The 25176-nt window shown below is 40.6% G+C and overlaps 2 protein-coding genes across 2 annotated transcripts; one reads left to right on the top strand and one right to left on the bottom strand.

Moving 5' to 3' along the window:
* Positions 1-8705: 8705 nt before the first annotated feature.
* LOC131235649 (uncharacterized) lies at positions 8706-9176 on the top strand. The gene has a single exon (XM_058232920.1). The coding sequence runs from the start codon at positions 8706-8708 to the stop codon at positions 9174-9176; it is 471 nt and encodes a 156-aa protein (XP_058088903.1).
* A 5635-nt stretch (positions 9177-14811) lies between these two features.
* Positions 14812-24651, bottom strand: LOC131234719 (protein CHUP1, chloroplastic-like). The gene is made up of 9 exons (XM_058231655.1): positions 24205-24651; positions 23663-23751; positions 22743-23516; positions 18197-19645; positions 17936-18067; positions 16692-16873; positions 16416-16527; positions 15673-15816; positions 14812-15063 (listed from the first exon to the last, which is right to left on the bottom strand). The coding sequence occupies exons 1-9, from the start codon at positions 24299-24301 to the stop codon at positions 14962-14964; spliced, it is 3081 nt and encodes a 1026-aa protein (XP_058087638.1). The 5' UTR covers positions 24302-24651; the 3' UTR covers positions 14812-14961.
* Positions 24652-25176: the final 525 nt, after the last annotated feature.

Genomic DNA, 25176 nt, shown 5'->3' with positions numbered 1-25176 from the left:
GATTTTTGACATATCCTATAATTTAAAGTAGACCCATCAAATGCATGGTGTTGATGTTTGACACACATCATAATGAGGCCCGCATAGCTCGACGTCATGAGAAGTTACCATTAGCTGGCATAGAACCATTTCCACACACACACATATATAACTTAGGTGAATTTAAAAATATCACATTACAAATCTTAGGACATGCCTATTTGAATTTCTTGTCGAATGCTTACATTTTGGATGTGCCCCTTTTTATATCTATTACATGTACTATTGGGGCCATCAGCATGCTCAATTTAAACATCCAACCGTTGGATCATCCAAATCACTAATCACATGGCCCACCTAATGAAGCCTCTCAAATTAACACAGAGAGAGAATCATGTACTACATTGGCTTCGGAGTGTTAGGAGTACAAGTACATACTACAAGATAAAGGTACCAATGAATACAAACGTGTCTTCTAAGATAGCAGGTGTTGTATTTATTATAGTTTTTTATAATGAAAATACATCACAAGCTTTCCACCATGTCATCCTTAGTTCTATTATGGTATCATAATCAAGGTCACCCACGCCAGTGAAGAATTAATAATAATAATAATAATAATAAATAAAATTCATACCTAAACCCAATTAGGTTACCCATGCCTGTAAAAATAAATAAACCAACACATGTCTAGATGAAAACTAATAATAGTCTGGCAAGGAATATGACCATCCTACTCATTCCAGCAGCAGAGGTGCACGTGGCATATATTCACATTGATCCTGACCATACAAACAATGGGCCAACTATGGATGGATGAGATATTGACATTTTCACGGCCCATTTGATGGCACCAGTCGTACACTTAATGTCCATCCGGTTGGACCGTTGGTTCATCAACAATCCACGAGCTCTATGCTTTGGATGGTTTGATCTGCGGCACGCATAACACGTGTATAGTAGCTATCTGCATGAGTATGGATGGTCATGCTCTGCCAGATTATATCAAGTAACTGCTGTCCTAGTAAGATGTCATTTATGAGGATTTGGGAGACATCAAAGGCCACACCTGAATGAGTTGACCACACATGGCCATGGCATCATCCCCCATCACCATGATGGTTAAAACAACTAGGCTAGTCATAGTTTTAAAACTCAAGTTGACTCAGCCGAGTCAACTCAACTCGACCAGATCAGGTTTGTACAGTTTGTGGTGGGACCCACTTGGCCCGGTGATCCAAAACGCTTATGTGATGGGACTGATTGTGGATGGCCCATACAACAAAAATCTCCCATGTTTAAGAACCCAACAGTAAAAAATTCGGCACTTTTGGAATGAATATAAGAACGGTTGGTGTACATGTTCCTTAGCCGGCTGTTATTCGGCCACGTATTGAAGGCTTATTAGGAATTTCCACCTGGGAGATTTTCGGTGCATGGGCAATCCTCGGTGAGGCCCACTAAACCAACGGTTGGATCAGAATCAATGAGTCATGGGCCCCACTTGTAAAGACTCAAAAACTAAACTGTACAACCCAATACCTCATGAAGATAGTTTTCATAAGCATTACATCATCAATGTATCATGAAGAAACATGCTTCCATGCATGAATTGCTTTCATTTTTCATGACATCATCCAATATGTCATGCGCATTATCCATGTACCATGTTCATGGTCCACTTATACAATGGATAGGTCGGATCCTCTGCAAAGCTTTGTATAAGATGTCGGCTCGGAGGTCAACTGGACGACTAGAGCTGTTAATGGGTTCGGGGACCCGCAGGTATCCGATGGATCCGACCAGATTTTAACAGGTTCGGTCCCATTTGTTGGACACCTTAGGAAAGCAGGTCGGGCAGTCAGGTCTGAAATTTTGGACCCAATTAAAAATTGGGGTTGGTTGGGTCCATGTTGGGTACATGTGGACCCGGTTAAAGTCGGGTCTAGTTGAACTACGTCGCAGTTGGGTTTAGTTACTTTTAATAATAAAATTATATATTTGATTGTTTTGTCAAATGAAATAATGCTTCCTAAGGCACACATGTAAGAGAGCATCTTTGAATGCCATTCGCATGTCAAAGGGGTGTATATATGCATGAGATCTAATCTATCCATCAGGTGTGCCCAATCATACAAATACTCTTATTTGTCTCATATTCAACTTGAAACCTAAATCCAAAGACCTAAGGGTACCTACCAGGTACTCAAAACCTGAGTGGATCTGGGTCTGGGTCTACAAGAACTATACTCTACCCTGCAAAACCCAAACTCAGTTAGCTTAAGCACGAGTACTATAGGACCTGACCCAAAGGGGATGGTTAACAGCCCTAGGCCTGACCCAGTTTTGAGGCATGTTCGGCTCAAAGCTAAATGGGTAGCCAGTAGAACTGGGGCTAAAAATATGAATAATTTAAATAAATGGGTCAGGCTTGGTTCGAACCCTACTTGACCCAACCCGCCCCTAAGGGTCATTAGTGGGTTAGGCCAGATGACCTAACCCAACCCAAAATTCAAAACATTTAAATACATGTATGTACCCATTGATTGGCTCAAGTTGCATTTAACCTTAGCCTTATGTTCCATTCTTAAACCAAAGTTGTGTTGTAGTAGGTCGTGGTGGACCAGTCGAGCTAGACCCAGTTACAATAGTTGGGCTAGAATTCTTGGCTCTTTTAAGTGGTTTGGAATAATAGGTCATTGGATGGGTTTGGGCTAGAATTTTTGACGCTTTTACCAAATGGGTCAAGGTCAGGCCAACCCAAACCCGGTCTGAGCCAGACAAGTGCCAGCACTGATGAAATTGTGTCAGACAAGCATTTGTGATTTGGACAAAATAGCAAGGATAAGCATGATAAATAGATAGTGGACCTAGTCCAAAAAATGGTGGGCCCAAGAGAGACACTAAGCACCCAAGTTGCAACTTTGGTCAACACAAACTTAAATATTAAAATGCCGTATACAGCCAAAGGTCTTGTCATTGCACGCCCACCTCAAACTCCTTGCATTGACACCAACCACTTCAACTCAGGTTAGAAAAAAACAATAAATTTAGAGGGTTTGGTCTGCGCACTTTCTTTTGATTTCAGCCATGAGACCTTGGGAGTGGATTAGGTGAGACCTTTGGCCATACCCAAGACAGTGCAGCCCTTACTGTGGGGTCCGCCTTGATGTATCTACTCTGTATCCAAGCCGTCCATCCGTTTTGACAGATCATTTTAGGGCATCAAGCCCAAAAGTTAAGAAGATCCAAATCTCAGGTGGACCATACTCTAGGAAACAGTGGTGGTTGAGTATTAATGGGCCACAAAAGTTTTGGATCAAGCTGATATTTTTTTTCCCTTCATCCAGGCTTATGTGACCTTATCAACGGATTGGATGGCAAATAAACACTACGGAAACACTAAGGTACGCCCTAAGAAGTCTTTATTGGTAGGGCATTTAATCACCACTGTTTCCTAGAGTATGGTCCACCTGAGATTTGGATCTTCTTCATTTTTGAGATCATACCCTAAAATGATCTGTAAAAACGGATGGACGGCATGGATACAGAATAGATACATCAAGGTGGGCCCCACGGTAAGGGCCGTACCATCTTGGTGAGGCCGGGACGCCGGGGTCTCACCTAATCCATTCCCTGAGATCTTCTCCATTTTTAAAGAAAGTCAAATCAAGACTCCTAATTAGGATTTAATGGTGGGTGAGTGTTCCAAGCCAAGGTGGACACCTCAATGGTGTTGGAAACTGACACGTGGCAGTTTTCATTGGTTAGAAACCAGGGTTAGTTCATGGTATCAACCTTTAACACGTGTGTATTTCAATCTCGCATGCTAATCCACTATCGAATTCTACTTTTTGTTCTTTCCAAGTATATAAAATCCTTCACCTTCTGATATAAATCACTCACCGAGTCGACTCGAAACTCAGTGAGTTAACCGTCTAACAAATGAGATCATAGAACTTATTAGCAAGACACAGTTCTTTTGTAATTTTGTTTGCCTATTTTTATATCCATACTATTTTAAGTATTTATTATTAGTGAAATATTAATTCTAGTTTAATCCTATATACCAAGTTGAGTCGAGTCGAGTCGACTCTTCGAGTCAACCCGACCGGTTTAGATTTAAGTTGAGTTGAGTTTTCTAATTTTTAAAGTATGGTATCCATTGGACATCCATGCCAACCAGAGATATCATTTTGGGTTATGCGATTTGGGTCGTTTGGATAGCTCATGGTGCACCTAATCATAATTATAAGAATAATGAATTATAGCATGATGCATTATGTCGGTGAAAGGCATTTGGAACACTTATTATAAGTTTAATCTTGAGTTATTATGCATTTATAATGATATATTTTTTAATGTTTAGATATCTAATTAGAATTATACTTTAGTGTATGTTATGGGAAAATATAGTCCGACCGTCCTCAAGGTCGGCTCGGGCTGACGAGCATACACTCTTGCGCCATCTCACCCAGAGAAGTTAGAATTCACTTCCCCAAGCGCAGCCTTCAGCAGCACACGTCCCCAAGCTTCCACCTATGTACCTCGTAAGGACTGTCTTAAAGTACCCTAGTCAGTCCAGCTCAGCTCCGGACACGCCAAGGGGTTGATCGGCTCGATGAAGTTGAGGAAGAGCTTATCAAGGACAGATGAGACCCACGAGAAGATAGGTCCAACCTTCAGCTCGGAAAAATCAATAGTCTGGACGACCAATGTAGAATTTTCGAGCTCCTCAAGGCAATCCCTGGCCGATTAATCGATGAGATCAACTCAGCTCAATGCAGTGCTCGGTCCATCCCCGGTCGATCGATTGGTTCAGCTTGGCTCAATTCAGGTCGGCTTCATCCGGTAAACCGATTGGATCAGCTCGGCCCCAACATGAATAAACGAAGATTCAGCTTAAATATTTATGATGACCAATTTCCGTAGCCTTTAATTTCTTCATGAGTCATGATAGCCTTCTCGGATTATTCATATACAGATCCACTTCGGATGAGATAAGGGGTCTATACCGTGCCGACCTACCTCATCAGCTATACACGACTTCCATATTCCTGCATCAACAGTGTATATGCTATTCTCTTTCTTTGAGTCTAATATCTTTCCCATCCTCATCTCTCTCTTCTCTCCTCACCGAGTGCACCCCACAACATGTATATGATTAGACCTCTATTATAATTAATATGCATTGTTATTTTCTCTTTTACGACTAGATGGTTTGGATAATCAACTCTATTAATTTCTAAGAGAGATTGACAATTAAAGTGGGACGAAATTAGAACAATAGTTTGGATGATGGACTATATTAACTACTAAGAGAGATTGACAATTAAAGTTGAGATGAAATCAGAAAAATATTAAAGATGTTGTATGATTGAGCTAAATTTAGAAATGAATGTCCAATTGAGCTAATATTGAAGATCAATGGTTCGATTAGGCCAAGCCGATATTAAAGTAGAATGGTCAAAATGGGCCAAAAATGAGGATATATAAACAATATGAGTAGATTGAAATGCTAGTTGAATAGTGCAGTTGGGCCAATATTGGAAATTAATGGTTCCATTGAATGGATATTAAAGATGAATAACCTAATTTAATTGATGTCAAAGCCAAATAATTCAATTAGAATGATATCGAAGATGAATGGTCCCATCGGGTCAAAATTCAATATCAATGTTCGGATATATATATATATATATATATATATATATATATATATATATATATGTGTGTGTGTGTGTGTGTGTGTGTGTGTGTGTAATATTAACGGTCTAATTTGGTCAAAGTTATAGATGAAAAGCCTGATTGTGCCTATATTGAAGATTGGTGGTCCAACTTGACTAATGTTGAAGATAAATGGTATGATTTAAATGATATTAAAAATGAACAGTCCAATTGATGATGAATGGTATGATTGGTGGGACATTAAAGATTAACGGTCTGACTGGGCTGATTTGAAGAGCCACAGTATGATTAGATCAATATCAAAGATGAATGGTCTAAATTTGCCAAAATTTGAGACAAATAATCTGATTGATTTAATATTGAAGATTGCTCATCTGATTCAAAAGATATTGAAGATATACTCATATGCTTGGATTGAGATTAAAGATGAATGGCTCGATATTGGTCCGATTGGGTAGTTGATCTTTACTTTAGCCTAAGCTGGCAATTGATACTAATATCATTGCAATCAGACCAAACAACTTTAACATTAGTTCCATAAGACCATCCATCTGCATTGGTAGTCCAATTGAACTATTGATCATCGACCTTGCCCCAATTAGACCATTCATCTGTGACTTTGGCCCAATTAGACTGATAATTTTTTATATCAGTTCATTCTAACTGTTGATCTTTAATATTGACTCAATTGAACCATTGATCATGAATATTGGCCTAATTGGACCATTCATTTCTATTTTTTGCCAAACCTTGATCTTTGATGTTTGTCCAAGTGTTCTATTATTTTTTTGATTTTTGCTTAATTAGACCTTTGATATTTGATATTGTTCCAATTCGAGTATTTGGCTTTTACATCAATCCAATCAAGCTGTTCATCTTCATTATTACCCAATCTGGCCCCTCACTTTTACTATTGGTCTAGTTGGTCCAATAATCTTCAATATCAACCAAATTGGACTATTCATCTCCAATTTTTGTAATCAAATCATTCATCTTTGATATTAGTCTACTCTAGCAATTAATCTTCCCATCAACTCAATTGAGGAATTGATCTTAAATTTCAAGATAATCAAAATGTTCATCTTAGTTCTCAGCCCGATTAGACCGTTGGCCTTTGATATTTGTCTAATGTCACTCAAATCAAACTGTTGGACTTTGAAATCAGTACAATGAGACTACTCAAGTATAATATTGACCAAATCAGACAACTATTCATCACTTTTACTCAATCACAAAATTCATCTTTAATTTTGGCCCGATAAAACCACATTATTGATATTGGTCAATTCAAACAGTTGATCTTCAATACTATATATCCTAATAAAATCATTGATCTTGAATATTAACCCAATGGGACCATTCATTTCCAATTTCGACCAAGCATTAATTTGTATTGTCCACCTTGTGGGTCTACCTTTAATCATCAATCCCTCCCACAAGATCAATTTTGACACGATGATCTTTAGAATAACTAGTAGGAAAAGCATTTAAAAGTGGGCCCATGGAAGATTTTAGCAATATACGGGTATGATTATACAATATTAACTTATAAAAATAATATTTAATTTAAAAAATAAAATAAAACTACTTTAAAATATAATTCTAAGGTAGATAACAAAAGGGCTTCCATTACATTTGAAATTGAATGCATCAATGACTTACATATATTCATTCATAGTATCATGATACATGCTCTAATGTTCTCACCATGAGTTATAGTGATCTTAGATGCACTGGGACACTTGGACAATCTAATCGATTGACTTACACTCTTCATTAGGGTCGGTGTAATATTTCATGGACTACCATGAAAAAATCACACCAATCATCAATCATGACATTTGACCATTAACCTTTAATATGGATGGTCAAGATCATCCAGACAAAAATTACTTCAATCAACAATTTGATTAACTATTTGTTGGGCCCCATCATAGATTACTTGGAGGCGGTTTAGCCCAAGGTATTAGATAGGATTAGGTGGGATAGAATTACATTTGGTCTCATGCAAATTCCATCCATAGTTAGAGGAGGATGAGAAAGGTTGGGATTAGGTGGGATGTAATTGCAATTGGTCTCATACGAGACTTTCAAGAATTTTGAAATCCACTACACATGTGGGCCCCACATTGTGCATGTGTTTATCCATGCCGTACATCCACATATACCATTTACAAGTGACACTATGGTTATATATGTATATAAGTGAATGACATCCTTAGTTCTTTGATTACAATTCTATGATTCACCAAATTGAATTTTTTATTACAATTTAATGATTCACCGATTAGGATTTTGCTAAATATATTAGTTCTCCTCGGAAAGAATTTTACCTCAAACATAAGATTGAATAACTTGGATCCCTACACTTGCTCTGGTGGTAGACTCTCCAGAGTTTCAACACCCGGTCAAGGGTTTGAGTATCCATAAGTGGTGAAATCCCAAAAAGGCCTGAGGGTGTGTGTGTAAAAGAATAATTAGACATGGAATAACTAAAATACCATAATATTTTCGGACATGTAATGATTGTGCAATAAATAGGTGTATCCCATCTAATATAATCCAGTACCATTTTAATCCACGGACCAAACACGCCCTTAATGATTCTAAATAGCCACTTTCGTTAGGCAATCCTGACCATCCAATCCATGGCTTGGAAAATGGAGGGCTGTAAAATAACAAATCAGGGAAGGATTTGATCATTTTACCAGTGTGATTTTTGCATAGTGGCCCATCAAATGTGCTATGTACTTAAGAGACAGTTCAGATCGATGGATCGGACTTTCCATGTGACAGATGCAACTAGGAGCACTACAACTTACAGCGATGACGTGTAAGAACACCCATTCGTGTGGTCAGACAGGCAACTCCCAAACCCAGGGTTCCTAACAAAACAAACGGCAGTTGGCGGTCACCATAAAACACCACCGGCTACGGCCAGTCATCCGACGTCTATGTATACACCTCTCCTCTCCACCTGATTTTCAAACCGCATTCTCAGAACTCTTTCATTTCAGGATCCGCAGAAGAAAGAGACGATGGGCCGGTTATTCCCAACAAGCCACGCCACGCTCCAAGCCGCGCCGATGGCGATCGGCTTATTCGTTGCCGTATCTGCTCTCGTCGCGCTCTGCGCCAAGCACGCGACTCGAGTCACTAGAAAGCTCGGCGGGGGTAGCGGCAGTGGCAGCGAGACTAGTAATTCGAGAATCGCGCCGAGGTTTCCTTTCGCATCGCCGAAGCAGCTGCTGACGACTCTCGGCAACAAGGCTTTCCCTCTTATCAACAAGAAAAGAATCGCCGAGGAGTCTCCAGCCGAAGCCGACGGCTTGTGGCAGAGGCAGATCTGGATGGGCGAGAAGTGCGAGCCGTTGAATTTCTCTGGGGTGATTTACTACGATAGCGATGGGAAACGTGTGCCGGAACTCCCGCCGAAATCGCCACATCGCAGCCCGTGGCCGAGCACATGCTCTTTACCGGTAGGTTTGGGACAGAAGGACGGGAATTAATCGAGGGTGGCGAGAAGCTTCTGACTCCGGCGCGGTGCATTAAGGAAGGACGTTCGTAGCCAGAATCTTACACGTAGAAGATCTGAAATTAGATCCCTGCCGTTCATAATATGTTTCTTTTCCATCGATGGTGGATGTTTAAAGTGATAATGAAGATAGATTCAACAGGAAAAACGGATGGTTAGGATCGATGTTTGGTATCATGTTCTACTAACTGCAATATACCCAGTGCTTCGAAGGTCTGGATCCACCTGATACATGTCAGGTAAAGGAAGACGGACGTATCTTTCTGGTCCAGCGCGACTGATCGCAGGGTAAAACTGGTTTTCCAGTTTTGGAGGAATTTTTTTCGACCGTAGTTTTTTTCCTTTCCTTTCCAATACAGAAAATCAATATTATGCTATTTTTTAATTGTCAAGTACCTTCGAGCCCTCCACAATATTAGCCAGAGATTGAACGGCCGAGATCTTCTAATCGCTGCGAATTCTGGTGCGTAGTCCATGATGCTTGAGCCCATGAGATCAACGTTTAACTGAACCTTGGGCCACTTGAAACCGACTGAAAAACGAAGGATATAATTTCCCCCCATATTTCTTTAGGGGGTAGTTATTTGATACTCTGCCTGCCTGTGAGTCTGTGACGCTTGATACGCGGGCATTTAGAATGGTACACGTGTCACATATTAGCCTGAGTTAGGACAAATTGTGGAACGTCCGAGACTCATAATAGTTGAATAATCCTAACCTCTGATTATTGGACATTTGTTCGTTGAAATGAAACTACCGGATATTTCTCGTTTATAACCGTCCAATAAATGGCCACCAATCTGATAGTCAGATGATAAATTAAGCGTAACTTTTTATTTAATGATACATTTAAACTGTTACACATGATATGAACAGTTTAATCTGCATTATTTTTGTGCCATATATGAAATTTCTAAGTGCCTGCGTATCATTTATTACACTCTGACAGAGTATCAAAGATCTTCCTTCTCCCTTGGCCAAATACGAGATTTTACTGTATCAATCGGAATAAGTAATGCGACACGTGGCATAATGATGTATCAATCAGATCCGTCCATCTAAATACCCATTATGTGAATGGCTCATGGTTTAAAACATGCAAGGATTGGACGATCCTAGCCATCTGATCGGTGGATTTCAATTCAATGGTGCAAACAGAACTTTTAAATATTCAGTTCGGGGAGTTGACGGATTATCTAATGGGTGTAGGGGTGTACACCGAGACGATCCGAGTCAAGCTAGCTTCAACTCAACTTGGCTCACCCACTAGCTGTTCCAGCTTGAACTCGGCTCAGCTCATCCTCGAGCTTGATTGGCCCGCTCAGCTCAGTTCGGTCAACCGCTAGGCCAGTTTAAGTCAACTTTGAGCTAAAATTATACATCTACGTCATTTTCACAAAAATATACAGTACACTTTTAATTTCTCACTGTATGTAAAACAGCAATAACTATTTATAAGTATTTCCTCAAACACTTTATTAACAACATCAAAATCAAAAAAAAAAATAATGGTATTTGTTTCATATACAAAACTTTCTTGCCACTTGCTGACACTTCGTTGAGTCATTTCATCGATCACTTGGAGCAACATCAATATCAAAGTAACTGAGTCACTGAACTGGTTCAATCCGAGTTTGATTCAAATTGGGATTCAATTCAAGTCGAGTTAGGGTTCAATCTAAGTCGAGCCAATCTTAGACAAGCTCAAACTCAATTTGAAATTTGTTCGAGCTCAATAAACCAGCTTGTTTTGACTTGAACTCAACTTCAAACCAAGTTGAATAGAACTTTTTGAAGCCAAGTTGAGCAAGCTAACCGAGTTAACTCGGTTCTCGTTCACTCCTAAATGGGTGTCACTTCAAACAGCCTACGTTTGGCCTCTGTCTCAATTCAGTTGAGTGGTGACCCCACCATGTTGTTTAAATGCCATCAGACCCGTTCACCAGGTGAGCCCCACCAGTATGAAGAGATTTCCCAAAAATAAGCCTGATCGAAAGCTCAGGTGGGCCACACGTGTGATTTTACATTTTTCTTGTGCCATTGGCCCATCTGAGTTATATATCAAGCTGACTATTTCATGCACAGTGAGCATGAGGTGCTGTAACAAATGGATGGAGTGGATTTCACAAACGCGTCACGGTGGGCCCACAGAGCTCGCATGTTGCATACTCTTCCTACAACAGGTGTTCCTTTGAACCCTAGGTCAATGAAAGGCCCCATGGTTCGATGATCTGGACCATCAATCTGATAGGCGTTTGAGTCCAACAAGTGAACGTGGTCTCCATCTCATGCATGAGCATAACCCTATGCGAATCGGGCCAATCTACACCGCACAAACTCCACCCCATGGGCCCAATAGTCGACGGTGCATGACCGAAGATCATGTGCATTTGTATCATCTGCGTCTGCATCTATGGTATCAGATCATCTGATTATTATGATTCGATGGGACCCAACATTGGATTGGCTGAATGTACGACTCCTGTGCACTGTTGATGATCTGCCACAATATTGTAAATTGTGGTAAAATCACATTGATATCGAGTAGTACGATCAGTAGTGATGGGCCTAACACCCGGTCATGTCCTAAGAAATTTTGTAAGGATTTTCCCCTGTAGCCGCCTACCTTTTCGGCTACGGAACGAAAACCTCCTGCATTTAAACTAGTTCTCAAAACCCGCTTATGGTTATAACAGTTAGACATTAAAACATATGTTGTTAGGTACCTGTACGAATAGGTTTTGGTGTTGACCCGACTGCCCTCACTTTAATGCACTTAGCAATCTGACCGTTACATTGAAACCACCTGCGTACCACCTAACTTTCGATAGTGCACGGGGGCTTACCTTGTTGTTTGTGAGAAATCCACCCCATTCATCTGTTTTTTCAGCTTATTTTAGGGTACATGCCACAAAATGATGCAGATCCAAAGTTCAGCGTAGGCCAACGATGGCCCTAAGAAGTTTCTACGGTAGGTGTTCAATCCCCACTGTTTCTAGTCGTTTCGCCCATTGGAGCCTGGCATTGGCCTCCATTATAAAATGATAGGAAGAAACTGATGGATGGCTTGGATTGTCATTTGTCACAAACATCTTGTAGCCCCACGAACAGCCAGCCTGTATTCCCCACTGTTTCATGACAGTGTGGCCCACTTGAGCTTTTGGTTGGAATTATATTTGGTCTCGTGAACTAAAATGACGTGATACAACAGATAGAGTAAGTTGATTTGTCACAAATATCATGGTGGGCCACACCTAAGTCGGGCAACGGTCGCCGTCTAGACTTAAATGTTCATCAAACCTCTTGAGTGGAGCATTAATTGACGTTAATTGCCATGCTAGCCTAACCTAGACCATATGTGGAGTTGCTTTGATGATTTTCAGAAATCCACCGTGTTCATTTATTTTTTTCGTATCATTTTATTTCATAGGCATAAAAAATGAGTCAGATCCACAATCATAGTGAGCCCAAATGGCCCTAGGATTTTTCAACGGTGGGAGTTCCATCCCATTCTTTGCTATCATGTGGCCCACTAGAGCGTAGTATCAGCCTCACTTCAGGGCCCTTGCCAAAAAATGATATGGAAAAACAGATGGACAAAGTGGATTTATCACACACATCCTGTGGCCACACCAACGTGTCAACGCTGGCGTTCAATTCCCACTTTTTCACCCTTGTTTCGCCGACTTGAGCTTTAGATTGGCCTCATTTTTGGGCCCATGCCCGAGAATAAGGTTGGAAGAATGGATGAACGGAGTGGATTTGTCACAAACGTCATGGTGGGTCCCACCTACGGTCGAGCAACCTCGCCACTAAAATATCCACCAAACCTCCTGCTCATGTTCGTTGCCATTGCTAACCTAACTCAAACGTACACCCAGATCCATACCTCGTTTCAACACTTGAGGTCTTGGCATCGATCCCTAGAGGGGGTGGCTAACATGGAGTGTGTGTACTGACATGGGTGTGTACTAACAATCTAACTCAAAAAAAAAAAACAAAAGCCTAACTCAAACCGTACATGATTGTACCTTGATTTTGTGGGAAATCCACCCGGTCCATTCGTTTTTCCAACTCATTTTAATGAATGGACCCAAAAAATCGACGTAGCACTGAAACTCAAAATGGACCCCACGAAACCCCAATATGTTTCAACAGTGGGTGCTCAATCCTACTGTTTCCTGTCGTGTAGCCCGCTTGAGGTTTTGAATCTGCTTGGTTTTTTATTCCATATCCTAAAATGAGAAGGGAAAACAGATGGACGGAGTTTATTTATCATAAATATCATGTGTCGTGATGAATGTTTCAATGGTGGGCGTTCAATACCTACTCTTTTCTGTTCGTTTGGTCCACTTGAGCTTTGTATCGGCTCCATTTTTCACCCCATTCCTAAAATCAGATAACCAATCCTATGGACGGGGTGGATTTGTTATTTTTGTGACACATCCTGAAATTATGCGATGCACCGGCTTAACTTGCATTGCCCTGCTATCTACCGTAGCGGCAGAGGAAAAGGGAAAAGGCATATGCATACGGTAACTGATTAGGTGCGGCGCGGCCTTACGCAACACAGCGTGTTTCTCACCATGGGTACCACCTTTGATGTATTTATGGTATATCCCACCGCTCATCCATTTTATCAGCTAATGTAGGACGTGAGATCGATATATTCCTAGCATGGCTAGATTAAAAGAAGGCGGACCGTAAATTAATTATAACTTTTGATTTGGCCATTCAAAGTTGTGTGTGTGTTAGTGAGGGTCTAGAGTTCTCTTTCATGTTTGTATTTTATATATTTGAAGAGGGAGTGACTATGCATAGCATTCGACATTGTGAAAGATTTGGTTGATTGGTCATATTTGTCTCATTAATTTTTTATATAAGCGTAACCAATTATATCAGATCATGTGTACAGGAAAGATCTATCTCATAAGCCTCTTACTATTTGGATTGTGCAACAGCAGTATGAGATTTTGCTAAAAAACTTTTGTAGGTGGACTCTTCCTTTGCTAGTTGGAATCTTTTCATCTTTGACACCTGGAGAAGAAAACCTTAGAGTGACTCTTGAAAAATCTTATAATCTTGAATTTGAATTTAGAATTTCTCCAAAATTTGTAACTGTCGTATTTCCTATACAACTTAATTAAAGTTATATTTTTATGAGTGAAATATCAAAAATATCTTTTTAACCGTCCACAAACACTTAGGCTTTGTTTACTTATGTGCAACGTGAGTTATATGTACTAAAAGTATGGCTAAATTTATAGTAATTTTGATATCACTATTTTAACACACCTCTTATAAGAAGAGCAAGCAACACCCTTTCTTTTTTAGATTCCGATGACGTTTGTGTGACATCTAATTCATCCATCAACTTCACCGTCTCATCCAGACAGCAGGATTCCTTGCATTTAGGTTCAATCATTTGGTGTCCCAGACAACTGATCTGATGGGCCCCACTGGATTGAAGGATGTGTCAAAACTATCCCAGATTGGACAAATCCTAAACCTTTGTCAGCGCCCTACAAATGGACGGTTAAGGAAAGGCCAAGGTCCACATTCAACAATGATGAGTCAAAAAGATATAAATCATGGCCCACATGTACAGATTTCCCAGTATAAACACTGTATTTCTCATTTAAGTGAACTGATGATCACTACACAGATTCAAAATCAAATACATTTGAAAATTTTCATGGAGATATGCAAATATACAACAAAAATTCAATAAAAATACGAGAAGATGAAGGCGAAACCACTCATGCTTGGGGCTTCTCGGATTCACCTGTTTGAGTCGATTGGACACGGCTTCTTAACTCTTCGAAAGCGTGCATGCTCTCTGCGTCGAATCCTCCTGCAAACTGCAGAACAGCACAAAGAACTTTCAGTTAGTTTTTTCAGTTGGTCCATCACACACATAAAAATCCATTGGATCCTTAATACCATTGCTTGACATTTTAAATCAGCGTATAAATCAGTGCACGCATGCCCATCAATCATGAATGTCCAATTGATGGACCGCCTATTGGATGGACCATGGCACAAAAGTCATCCAAATCATATATATGAATAATTGGATTAATGAACTCTTTTAGTACTGTTATGGGGCTGTCCGAAAGTAGGCACTTGATTCTAAAGTTGCGATCCATCCATCAGTGTGATTGTCGTCTATGGCCCATCCAAGACAGTGGACTGTCAATTAGATCATGCGCTAATTTTGGCGGTTTGAAAAATCAAATTAAGAACTCTAATGTGGCAGAGATATTTACACAGCATCGATGGTTTAGAAATTAAATAAGATCCCGATAGAGTGCTTGAAGATTTGGCCAAGTTACGAACCAATCAGATATTAATTAGTGAAATTTTCTTTAGCTAAAAAACAGAATGGGAAATGATACTTCGATCACCGGTTATCTAATAATCCAACCATTCGGATTTGAGATATATAAGATAATAATGCAGCATTTTACCTGATGCACGCGGAAGGCGAAGCGGACGCCTTGCAGAACCAAAAACTCCCTGTTTGGCTCCTTCTCGGGTCCGCTCAAAGCATCAAGCTCTGATGCCACCCTCTTCATGTATTTCCTCGCCAACTGGACAGATGAGAGCTTGATCTGCATTGAAAGAGCAAAAGATAACTCTGGAATCTGAATCCTTCTAATTCCAACTTCTTTTCTATCGTTAATTCAGAAAACAAACAGGACAGATTTCGACATTTTGGAAGAAAAGAAAGCACAATGACTTCCACAGAAATGCAAATATTATCCACCGATCTTTGCAAAACTCATGTAGACGTGCATCCGGTGGACCCCACCGAATAGATGACCTGGCCCAGGAATTAGGATGGTCAAATCATCAGATTGGCCACGGGTGTTAAAAAAAAAAAAAAAATGAATGGTTTAAACAAATTTTCCTACAGGCCACATCCAATTTCCACATATGACCCACCTGACAGAAATATGGACCAGATCCTCTTCACAGTGGGACCTACCTCAAGCACCACTTGGGTGTCCTAAAAAAGCTAAGTCAGCACATTCGGCGGCATGTAGAGGTGCATGTGGGCTTAGCAGAACTCTGATTACCATGTTCAACTTTTTGTTCATCAAATCAAACCCTGCAACTAGAATTTAGAGTTTGAACTATATTTTTTGAGATCCATCTGCATTTCAGTTATATAATGTCAACCTGGCGAAGTTTTAGAAATAAAGCATACCTTTCCCACAACACCAGAGTCCATCAACCAATCAACTGGAATTCCAAACTCCCGGTACCGTGAAATAGCCATATCTCGGGTTCGAAGGAGTGCATAAACACTTTGTTCCACTCTGAAAATTCAAAACATATCAAACAACAATGCTATAAATTTAAGAAGGCAGACTGCAGACTTGAATACTACAACAATCGAGAATGTCAGTCAACTTTCTGTTACTTGGATAAAATTAGTTAGCTAGTTACTAATGCAATCTTCACTTGGTTGAATTTCACTTACTTTTCAAGCAATGAATACATCTTCTTTAGAGCAGGTTCGCAAGAGAGCTTCGGATCGTCAACGAAAGATGAGACTTTTTTCTCTAACTTCATAAGGTCTTGGTATTCGAAAGCTGCCTCCCTCAACGCATCGGCTTTTCCCTCAGGCCAATCGAAATGTTTAAGGACTGCACGCTCGTCAACCTAAGAAAACAAAGAGATGTATTAAGATATGCTGACTTAGAAGACAATCAAGAAAAGCATGTGACTTCTAGCTCAATTTTCAAATGAATGTGTTTACAGGTACGTTTGGATATGCTACCCAATTGAATTGCGATGATTAGTCCAATAAAAGTGGAAGTTGCCAACTCATGTGACTGGCTTCCGAATTGCAATCATATTACTTTGATGGAATTGAGACTAACATAAATGCAAATTGAGTGGCTACTCCATCATCATGAATTGAGACGGACATCATTAAACTGAATGTTTGCAATTCTGCCTGTTCATACAAACACAGCATACACAATGCTTTTGGAATGAACTTTGGGCATGCCTCAATAGTTAAAAGCATTGCGGTTGCGTTTGGATGCACTAGTGAATCAAATTCTGAAAATTCAGTTCGATCAATAGTAAATGAAAAAGATGTTCCCAATTATTCAAATGAGGAAGCAATCACCAACATGTGCTAGCAATTCAGAGGACAGATCCTCAATACGAATGCTAGACAAGAAATTACAGTATTGTCTTTTCCACTTTATTGTGCTAAAAATTGCAATTCGATTTGATAGTGCAGCCCAACGCATCTCTGGTGTTTTTTGTTAATACTGTAAAAAATCAGAGGTCCTACTCATTTGCCTTATCTATAGGGGCACAGGATTCCCACCATGACTACTCAGTATTCACTAGAGGACCTCAAATAGTACATCCCCAGAAATGTGGAAGATGTGTATCATCCATTCAACCTGAACATGTATATTCCATGTCCTGAAAGTCAGACCTGCCAGGTCATTAGGAGGTGACATGTGCACGTCAAATGTGGACGTTGGCCATTCTTTTAACTGTCCATTTTTTACCCACAACTGGAGCAGCCTGATTATCAGGCCACAGCAAATACATGGTGATGCAGCATCATGGATGACCTTGAGTCACAAACATGAGCCACATTGACACGTGGACAGAGGATCCGCAAGTTGTCATTCCATCTCTAACGGCACTTGCGAGATGATTCATACATCAATGGCTGATGTTCATCAGAGAGCTTACCAGGAAGGAAAGTTCCTCATCCAGCCAGTTAACAAATGACACTAGATCTTCTACGTTAGTGAAAGAAGCTGCCCGGACTTCAGTGGCTAAGGATTGCACAAAATCGCCTTGCGTCTCCACATCAGCTTTCACCTGAATCCAACCCAGTTCATGTTAATGAATCTCTGATCGAAAAGTGATTGAAACCATTCAATCCATCACAAGAAGAAGAAGAAGAAGAAGGAAAAAAAAAAAAAAGGAACCAAAATAAACATTACTTACAGCTAGGAGGAATGTTGATCGGTTTGCAATCTCGCCGATCATGTTGCTCCGAGCATCTGCTGCATTCGATGTCGCCGAAGTCAAGGATGGGGTTTCCTTCTTTGCTTCGCGCTTCATCAAAGACTGATAGAATTCAACCAGTTCAGGAGCCCTGTGAACTTTTTCGCCAGCACCTGGCCCTTTTAGTAGACTTCCTGGTGGGGGTGGTGGACGAGGTGGCCCACCAGGAAGGCCGGGCTGAGGTGGGGGTGGGGGCACACCTGGTGGTAATGGAGGCCGTGGAGGTGGGGGTGGTATCCCACTTGAAGGATTGGCAGTGGTTGCAGCATTGCCAGCACTGACACCCAATGGCTTAGGAGGTGGCCGAGGCACCCTTGGAGCCCTCTTCTCGATGTGTGTGAGTTTCATCTTGCTCACAATTGGGGTATCGCTCTTATTGTCATTGGGCTGTTCGCTCGAATCACTAGAAAGCGAATTGCTAACAACAACCTTCTCCTTGACTTGAGCAAGTTTCTGCGGTAATATAACGGGTTTCTCTCTTTCTGCTATAGCTCTCGACTCAGAGTTCAATTTTGAATTTGAATAATTTAGGTTGGAACCATCGCCAAACCTCTCTACTCTTGCTTGCTCTGCCTTCTCTTTGATTGCCTTCTCCCTCTCCAACGCCAATTTGTGCCGGTCCTTGTATGCGGGATACTTGTCATCCAACACCCCCTCGACGGATTTGGACATCAGTTGGAATGATGATGCCACTGTGTCCAGCGAATCACTCGAAGAAACCCGCGTTCTTATACGCGGGAGATTCGGCAGGTCAGGAGATTCAGTTGGGTCCTCTTTCTTCCCAAACGTCGTTATGGCCACACCATCGCCTGCATTTCTTAGCATCAATGCTTCCAGTGGACCCCTTGATATAGATGGGCCCCTCGACATAGACGATCTGTTATTATTATTAGCCCTGATTGGGGAACCTCCTCCAAAAGACCTGCTTGGTGATGATACTGTAGAATCATCCCTGCTTTTGCCCCACCTCTTCAGCTTCTGAATTAAACTCGGCTTCTTACTCATATTACTATACCTACTGGAGGAACTGTCTATGGAAGTATTATCAAAGTCATCGCTCCCAGGTGAAGATGGGTGAGAGGACACACTGTCGAGATCAGTGTCCCCCTGCCCACGTTCGGATCCGGCATACTCTAACATCAGGCGTTTGGCTTTCTCTTGAGATCTTGGGCTCAAGTTCTTGCTGAGATCACGTGCGGAGGTCTTACCGGCCGGTGTCTGGTTATTCCGGAGTTCGTACCTCAAGCATGCATTGACCCAACGCAAATACACCAGTTCTTCGACTTCACTGAATCTGTTCATCTGTAATCCTTCCACTTGCTTGGAAAGGTCATCATTCACATGCCTCAAACTACTGACCTCCTCTCTTGCCTTGGCGACCATTTCAGTCTGCAGCATGGGGAAGATTCAAGAATTACACAAATACACACATCCAGCCAAACAAGATTCATGATTTAGTGAACAGGCATGCTGATTCACTTACATCGAAAAGTATTTTGAAATGTTCCCAATATTGCTCTGAAGTATATACTTCACGGCTTTGTTTGGATGTACAAGTGAATTGAATTGCAAGCAATCAGTTTAATGAGGCAGAAATGACAGTATTTCAGAATGTTCCTGGTATCAAGTTTTATGCTTCAAAGTTGTGTAATTTCCACTAACAAGATCAGACTTTTTTTTAAGTGGAAATCTTATATTTATAAGGCAACGGTCACCTGATTTCTTGTATCAGAGAACCTAAACTATGGAAAACTGCAATGATTGCTTTGCAGAATCCTCCCATTTCTTGCTATCGAGACATCTCAAACTCTCACATCAGTGAAAAATCTTTTCCATTTCTATTGATTTCCATGGAATTGGTGATATCCAAACATGCCCTCAATGGGAAACTTGATCGCCTTTGGGAAGAGTACTTGTGTTTAATCAGAAGTAGAGGCATTTTGATCCTCCAAAACCAACATATGCCTAGCTATGAAAATTCAGGTTAATGTGATTATATCAGCCTTGAAAATTAGCATTTAATCATTCTGAAGGAATATTGGTCTCTCCTAATTCAAGTGCAATGTCAACCAAATCCAGGGGCATTTTGGTCAATTTCAGTACCTTCGGCCAACATCGGTTGCAACGGAAAGAGGGTTTACCATTATAGCAGTAGCATTTTGTTAGTTCCGCCAAAAAGAGGCAGAGGTGAATGTCTATAAAACCAAAGGTGATTTTGTAGTAGGCTTCCGCAACAAAAAAAACCAGTTTTCCCTTATAGTTGGCCGGTTGCACAAAGAATGAAGGGAAGCAGCAACAGATTCGGGCGCGGGAGTAGGGATGTGTCTGTTTCAAAATGCTTTCAAATATAAACAGGTAGGAAGTGGAAACAGGAAAGCGAGTTGACACATGGTTCAAAGCGTGAGCGGCACCAACTCAGAAGGATCGTGTAACTAAGTGATGAGGACATTTGCGTGCCATCCGTTCGAGTGTACGTGAGGAGGGCACCGGTGTCTTTATGGCCGGATGACCTGTACATGGGGCCCACTGGGCCTGGATCATCATGAGCGTTTTGTTCCAAGGAGCATCGGGCCGTTGATCTTCATCGACATATTATTTCGACCGTTGGATCGTGATCAGGGACCATCATCACCATCAAATCGTGATCGTGACCACTTGTGAGGCTCGTTGATGGCATAGGATTGTTTTAGGATTTATTTGATAGTTTGATTTATGTTATGGACCATTTATGAGCGTTGTATTATTCTTCAAAAAAAAAAAAAAAACTCTACGGTTTTTCTCTTTAAATCTTCATGCAATGTGAAGATTGTTTCAAAGTGATTTGGAACAAGGATTGGTGTGAAGTCTTTCTTCAACAATGGAAGTGCTTCTTCAACAATGGAAGTGTGAAGCTTCCAACTATCATCCGTAATTCATCTTCTCCATCAAAGGTACTTCCTCGTGTTCTCATCTTCCCTCCTTTCCTAGGCTCCAAAACCCATCAAAAATCCTTCTCCACTCTCCCCCTTGATCATCCCCACTAAACCCTAACATTGAAAGCCCAAACCCTAGCCCCAAGACCCACACGTGTGACCGTACGGCCACACTTGTGAAGCCCATGGATGGATGTGCGCATCTCTATTCTCCCCCTTTGATTCCCTCTTGCACCTACATTAAAACCCCTCTATTCTTTAACCATAACCCTAACCCTAGATTCCCTACTTTTCAAATTTTCCCAAATCACCCAAATCCTAGAACGTCGATTTCCCTAATTAACCTAAATCCCCAAACCTCCAACTATCCAAATCCTTAATTCCCTACTATTAAAACATAAACCCTCAAATCCCCGTGCCAATTAAGCCATCCAAACCCTAATTTCACTTTTTCCCCAAATTCCTTGAACTCTAGGTTAGCCTACGTCCTAATTGAGCAAACCCTAGGTAGTAATAATTCTCCCCTTTTGAAGTATATTCTTTCATATGCTGTTTGGGTGTTCTCACATCCATTACATCCTAATTTTCTTGTATTTGATAATCATGCATTGCGTAGTTTGTTAAATGTGGCCTTAACTATTTATAGTTTCATGATAGTTTCTTGAGATGCTTGATGATTTGGCATGATTTGTTATTTTTTATTATTTAATTTAATTTGTTGATTGATCTCACTCAACCATTTAACCACATGCATGCATCCTACATCACTAAGGTTTGCCAAAATCAAAGTCACTAGCTTCTTTTATTTCTTCTTGAGTTCCAATCATTTCAAGTAGTTTAGAATCTTAAGATAATTCACTAAATTTTGAAAAATAGAACTGAAGATAGGTTGTCTTTTGGTAGAAAATCCGTAGACATACGAAACTCATGTTTCATGCATTTTTGAGGAACTATATCTGGACAACAGCTACTTCATACCAGAAAGTGTCTCGCAACATAAAACAAAAGGGACAGCAGTTCAATTGAAATAGGAAACAGCAAGATAGAAGAAAATAAAATTAGAGGGAACAAAATGGTGTTTAGCATATGCATCAAAAATTGGATTATGTGCAGCAAACTGCGGTTATGGGGTCATAGTTCTAAAATTCACTGACTCAACTCAAAACTCGGTCGAGTCAAATCAACTCCATGAGATTTTGAACCAAGTCTTGAGGAAACTCAGTACTGGGCCTGACTCGACCTGGACTCAGAAAGACTCGCATGACTCAAACCAAGTCACTCACCTTAAATAGCGGGATTTTATTAAAAAAAGAAATATGTCGGGAGTGAGATTCAAACCACAACAATGTTGTTTTTTGAGTTACGTTTTATATTTCTTATATGAGATCTAATTATTTTAAATACCTATTACCACCCATAATATTTTCAATTTATTCTAATTGAATATTGATTCAAGTTGAATTGAGTCTTCAAGTCAACCCATGATGTCTCCAGGCCCATTTGAGCATTTGCACCAAATGTGAATTTTCCAACATGTGCATCATTCATCATTTAATTTTTATATGTATTATTACCTCAGTCATGTTGGAGAGGGCAGTTGCTCTAGCTTCAGCTGCATCCAATTTCACAGTCAGCTCCCTTTTCTCATGCTGCAGCTCCTTGTTCCGCCTCCTCAGCTCCACGACTTCCACCTCCAATTCCTTCACGGATTTCAGCTTCTTCTCAAGTTCAACATCTCTCTTCAAAGCCTCCTCTTCCCTCACCTGAAGGCTCGTGACTTGTTGTTTTAGCATCAGTAACTGCCCTCTAGTCTGGTTCCCATCAAGCTGAATCTGCCTCTGAAGTTCTTTAATCTTATTTCTGGCAACATCCAGCTCCTTCCTCGCCGACATACCTTGTGCAATCTCTTCCTGGAGCTTCTTCCTTTCAGCTTGTAACGAATTGATGGTGATATTCAACAAGTTGATTTCCACCATTTTAATCTTCAGCTGCCGCTGTAACTCGTCAATATCTGATTCCTGCTCTTTTAGACCGTAGAATTCGAGCAATTCGCCTTCAAGCTTCACCTCTCTCTCTTCCAATTCCTTTACCAGGTTCCGCAACCGTTGTAGTTCGCTCGCATTGCTTGCCATCTCAATTTCATATACAATGTTGTCTTCTTTGGCCTGGGAATAACTTTTCAGATCGAATTTGTCATTGGGTAGTGGAAACTCTATTGCTTCCGATAGAAGTTCTTCAAATTCCGGTAAGATCTCATCGTCGCCGTCCACAAGAGCGGGATTGCTCAAAGCAGGGCTAATTAGGCTGCTGATTCTTTTAACCTCTTCTTCCTCCTCTTCCTCTTCCACCTGCAAGAAATTAAACTCTTCTTAATAATTCAAATGCACAGCCAATTTCAATCTTCGGATTGAAAAATAAATAAAAGAAAGGAAATCTTCTCAGAAAGCTGTCTATAGAGGAGAAAAAACAGAATGTAGAGATCTAGAATACATACATGCTCCTTTTCCACAATACCATTGTCAGTAAACTGCTGGTTCTGTCCTCCTCCATTTTGATGTTGCTCAAGGCCTTCCTCACCATTTTCTGAATTCAGAATTTCACCCAAACTATTTACAAAACAGTTACTGAAAAAATAAACTTGCAAACAAGCTAATAGTGACATGGTTGTTGATTCGATGATGGCAAATGAAGCCACAAAAAAAGGTTCCCACAAACCACATTTCCAGAAAAAACTTTTCTTAGGCTACACACAATAGGAAAAGGCAAGATGTTTCAAAAAGCACAGGTAACAGAATCCGCAGCGAGCAGGCTATCTAGTTTCCATCATCAAGCAATCTGTTTGGGTGGAGTTCTGCAGAAACAAATCCCACTTAAGACCCCCAAACACACCCTTTGCAATTATTCTAATTTGCAAATAATAATTCACAGAACTAACAATCACCCAAAGCAGAAATTCACTTGAGAACTCGTTAGAAAATATATATATTTACAGCAGCATCATGAATGAATTTCTCTTTTCAATGAAGAAATCAATACCTGAAGGTTTTACGGAAGTCGGCCTTGGGCAGTTGAGTTGCTTAACCGAATAGGCAGCGACTGAAGCAGCAACCAGGAAGCCTAATCTGACCAGCATATAGAGAACTATGTACAATCCTCAACCCTTCATTCATCTGAATCCATTTCTGAAAGACACATTCAGAGTAGACTCTCACTCCCACAACTCATCCAAACCCAAAAACTGGCAATTGCAAATCGACCCAAATCGCCTATGAAGCTTAATGAGGAAAACCAACTAAAAATCCGATTTGGGGAGAGCGTATTTTACACAACCAAGCAAGACCCATCTCAGAATTACAAAATCCAATCCCAGTTTTTATTCCATGCATCTGCCAAGTTCTGGATAAGTCTTCATGGTAGAGTTCTCAAAGCCCACCAAGAAAAAACTGGTGGCTGATACTGTACAGTGAATTTTACTTTTTGTGTCTATCACAACCTTCTTCCAATGCATGCTCAACCAACAAAACAAGAATACTGACCAAATCCAACTATAATCTGACGGAATATGAGCATTCATAAACATGCACCCTATAATTTTCCACATGGCATATATGTACCACAATCCAACCTGTCTGAATAATCGGCCCCGCTGTAGATGGATTGTATCCCCGGAATCGGATAGATCGGATGGTTATAAATTCTTCTTAATGGATTTTGCTTTGTTGAATTCAGGTTGTCTTCTCCCTTCAGCTCTAGCTGTCCATTCATCAGCTACTAACTGGATGGTAATAACAATCACTTGACATGTCTTTTGTGTTATGGACCTATGGTCCATCTAGGGGGGGGCGCACTCTTTGAACAGTTTGGATTGGGCTACATGTAGGGTGGCCGTGCGCCATGGTCTGACAAAGTTTGGATTGGGCTACATGTAGGGTGGCCGTGCGCCATGGTCTGACAAAGCATCAAAATTTTTATATAGGAGAAAACCCAAGTGTAGCTTTAGAAAAGATA

Source organism: Magnolia sinica, chromosome 19 (assembly GCF_029962835.1).
Source record: "Magnolia sinica isolate HGM2019 chromosome 19, MsV1, whole genome shotgun sequence".
NCBI classification, from domain to species: Eukaryota; Viridiplantae; Streptophyta; class Magnoliopsida; order Magnoliales; family Magnoliaceae; genus Magnolia; species Magnolia sinica.
Note: the sequence above shows the minus strand (reverse complement) of the source record. Positions and strands in the feature narration are given on the sequence as shown.

Bases quoted from the DNA above. Each gene is read 5' to 3' on its own strand.
- LOC131235649 (XM_058232920.1), top strand. From the start codon at position 8,706: ATGGGCCGGTTATTCCCAACAAGCCACGCCACGCTCCAAGCCGCGCCG.
- LOC131234719 (XM_058231655.1), bottom strand. From the start codon at position 24,301: ATGCTGGTCAGATTAGGCTTCCTGGTTGCTGCTTCAGTCGCTGCCTAT. The intron at 15,817-16,415 runs GTATGCTTTATT...CTTTCAATGCAG, and splicing joins ACTCTGGTGTTGTGGGAAAG to ATCAAGCTCTCATCTGTCCA. The intron at 15,064-15,672 runs GTAAAATGCTGC...GCTGTTCTGCAG, and splicing joins TCGCCTTCCGCGTGCATCAG to TTTGCAGGAGGATTCGACGC.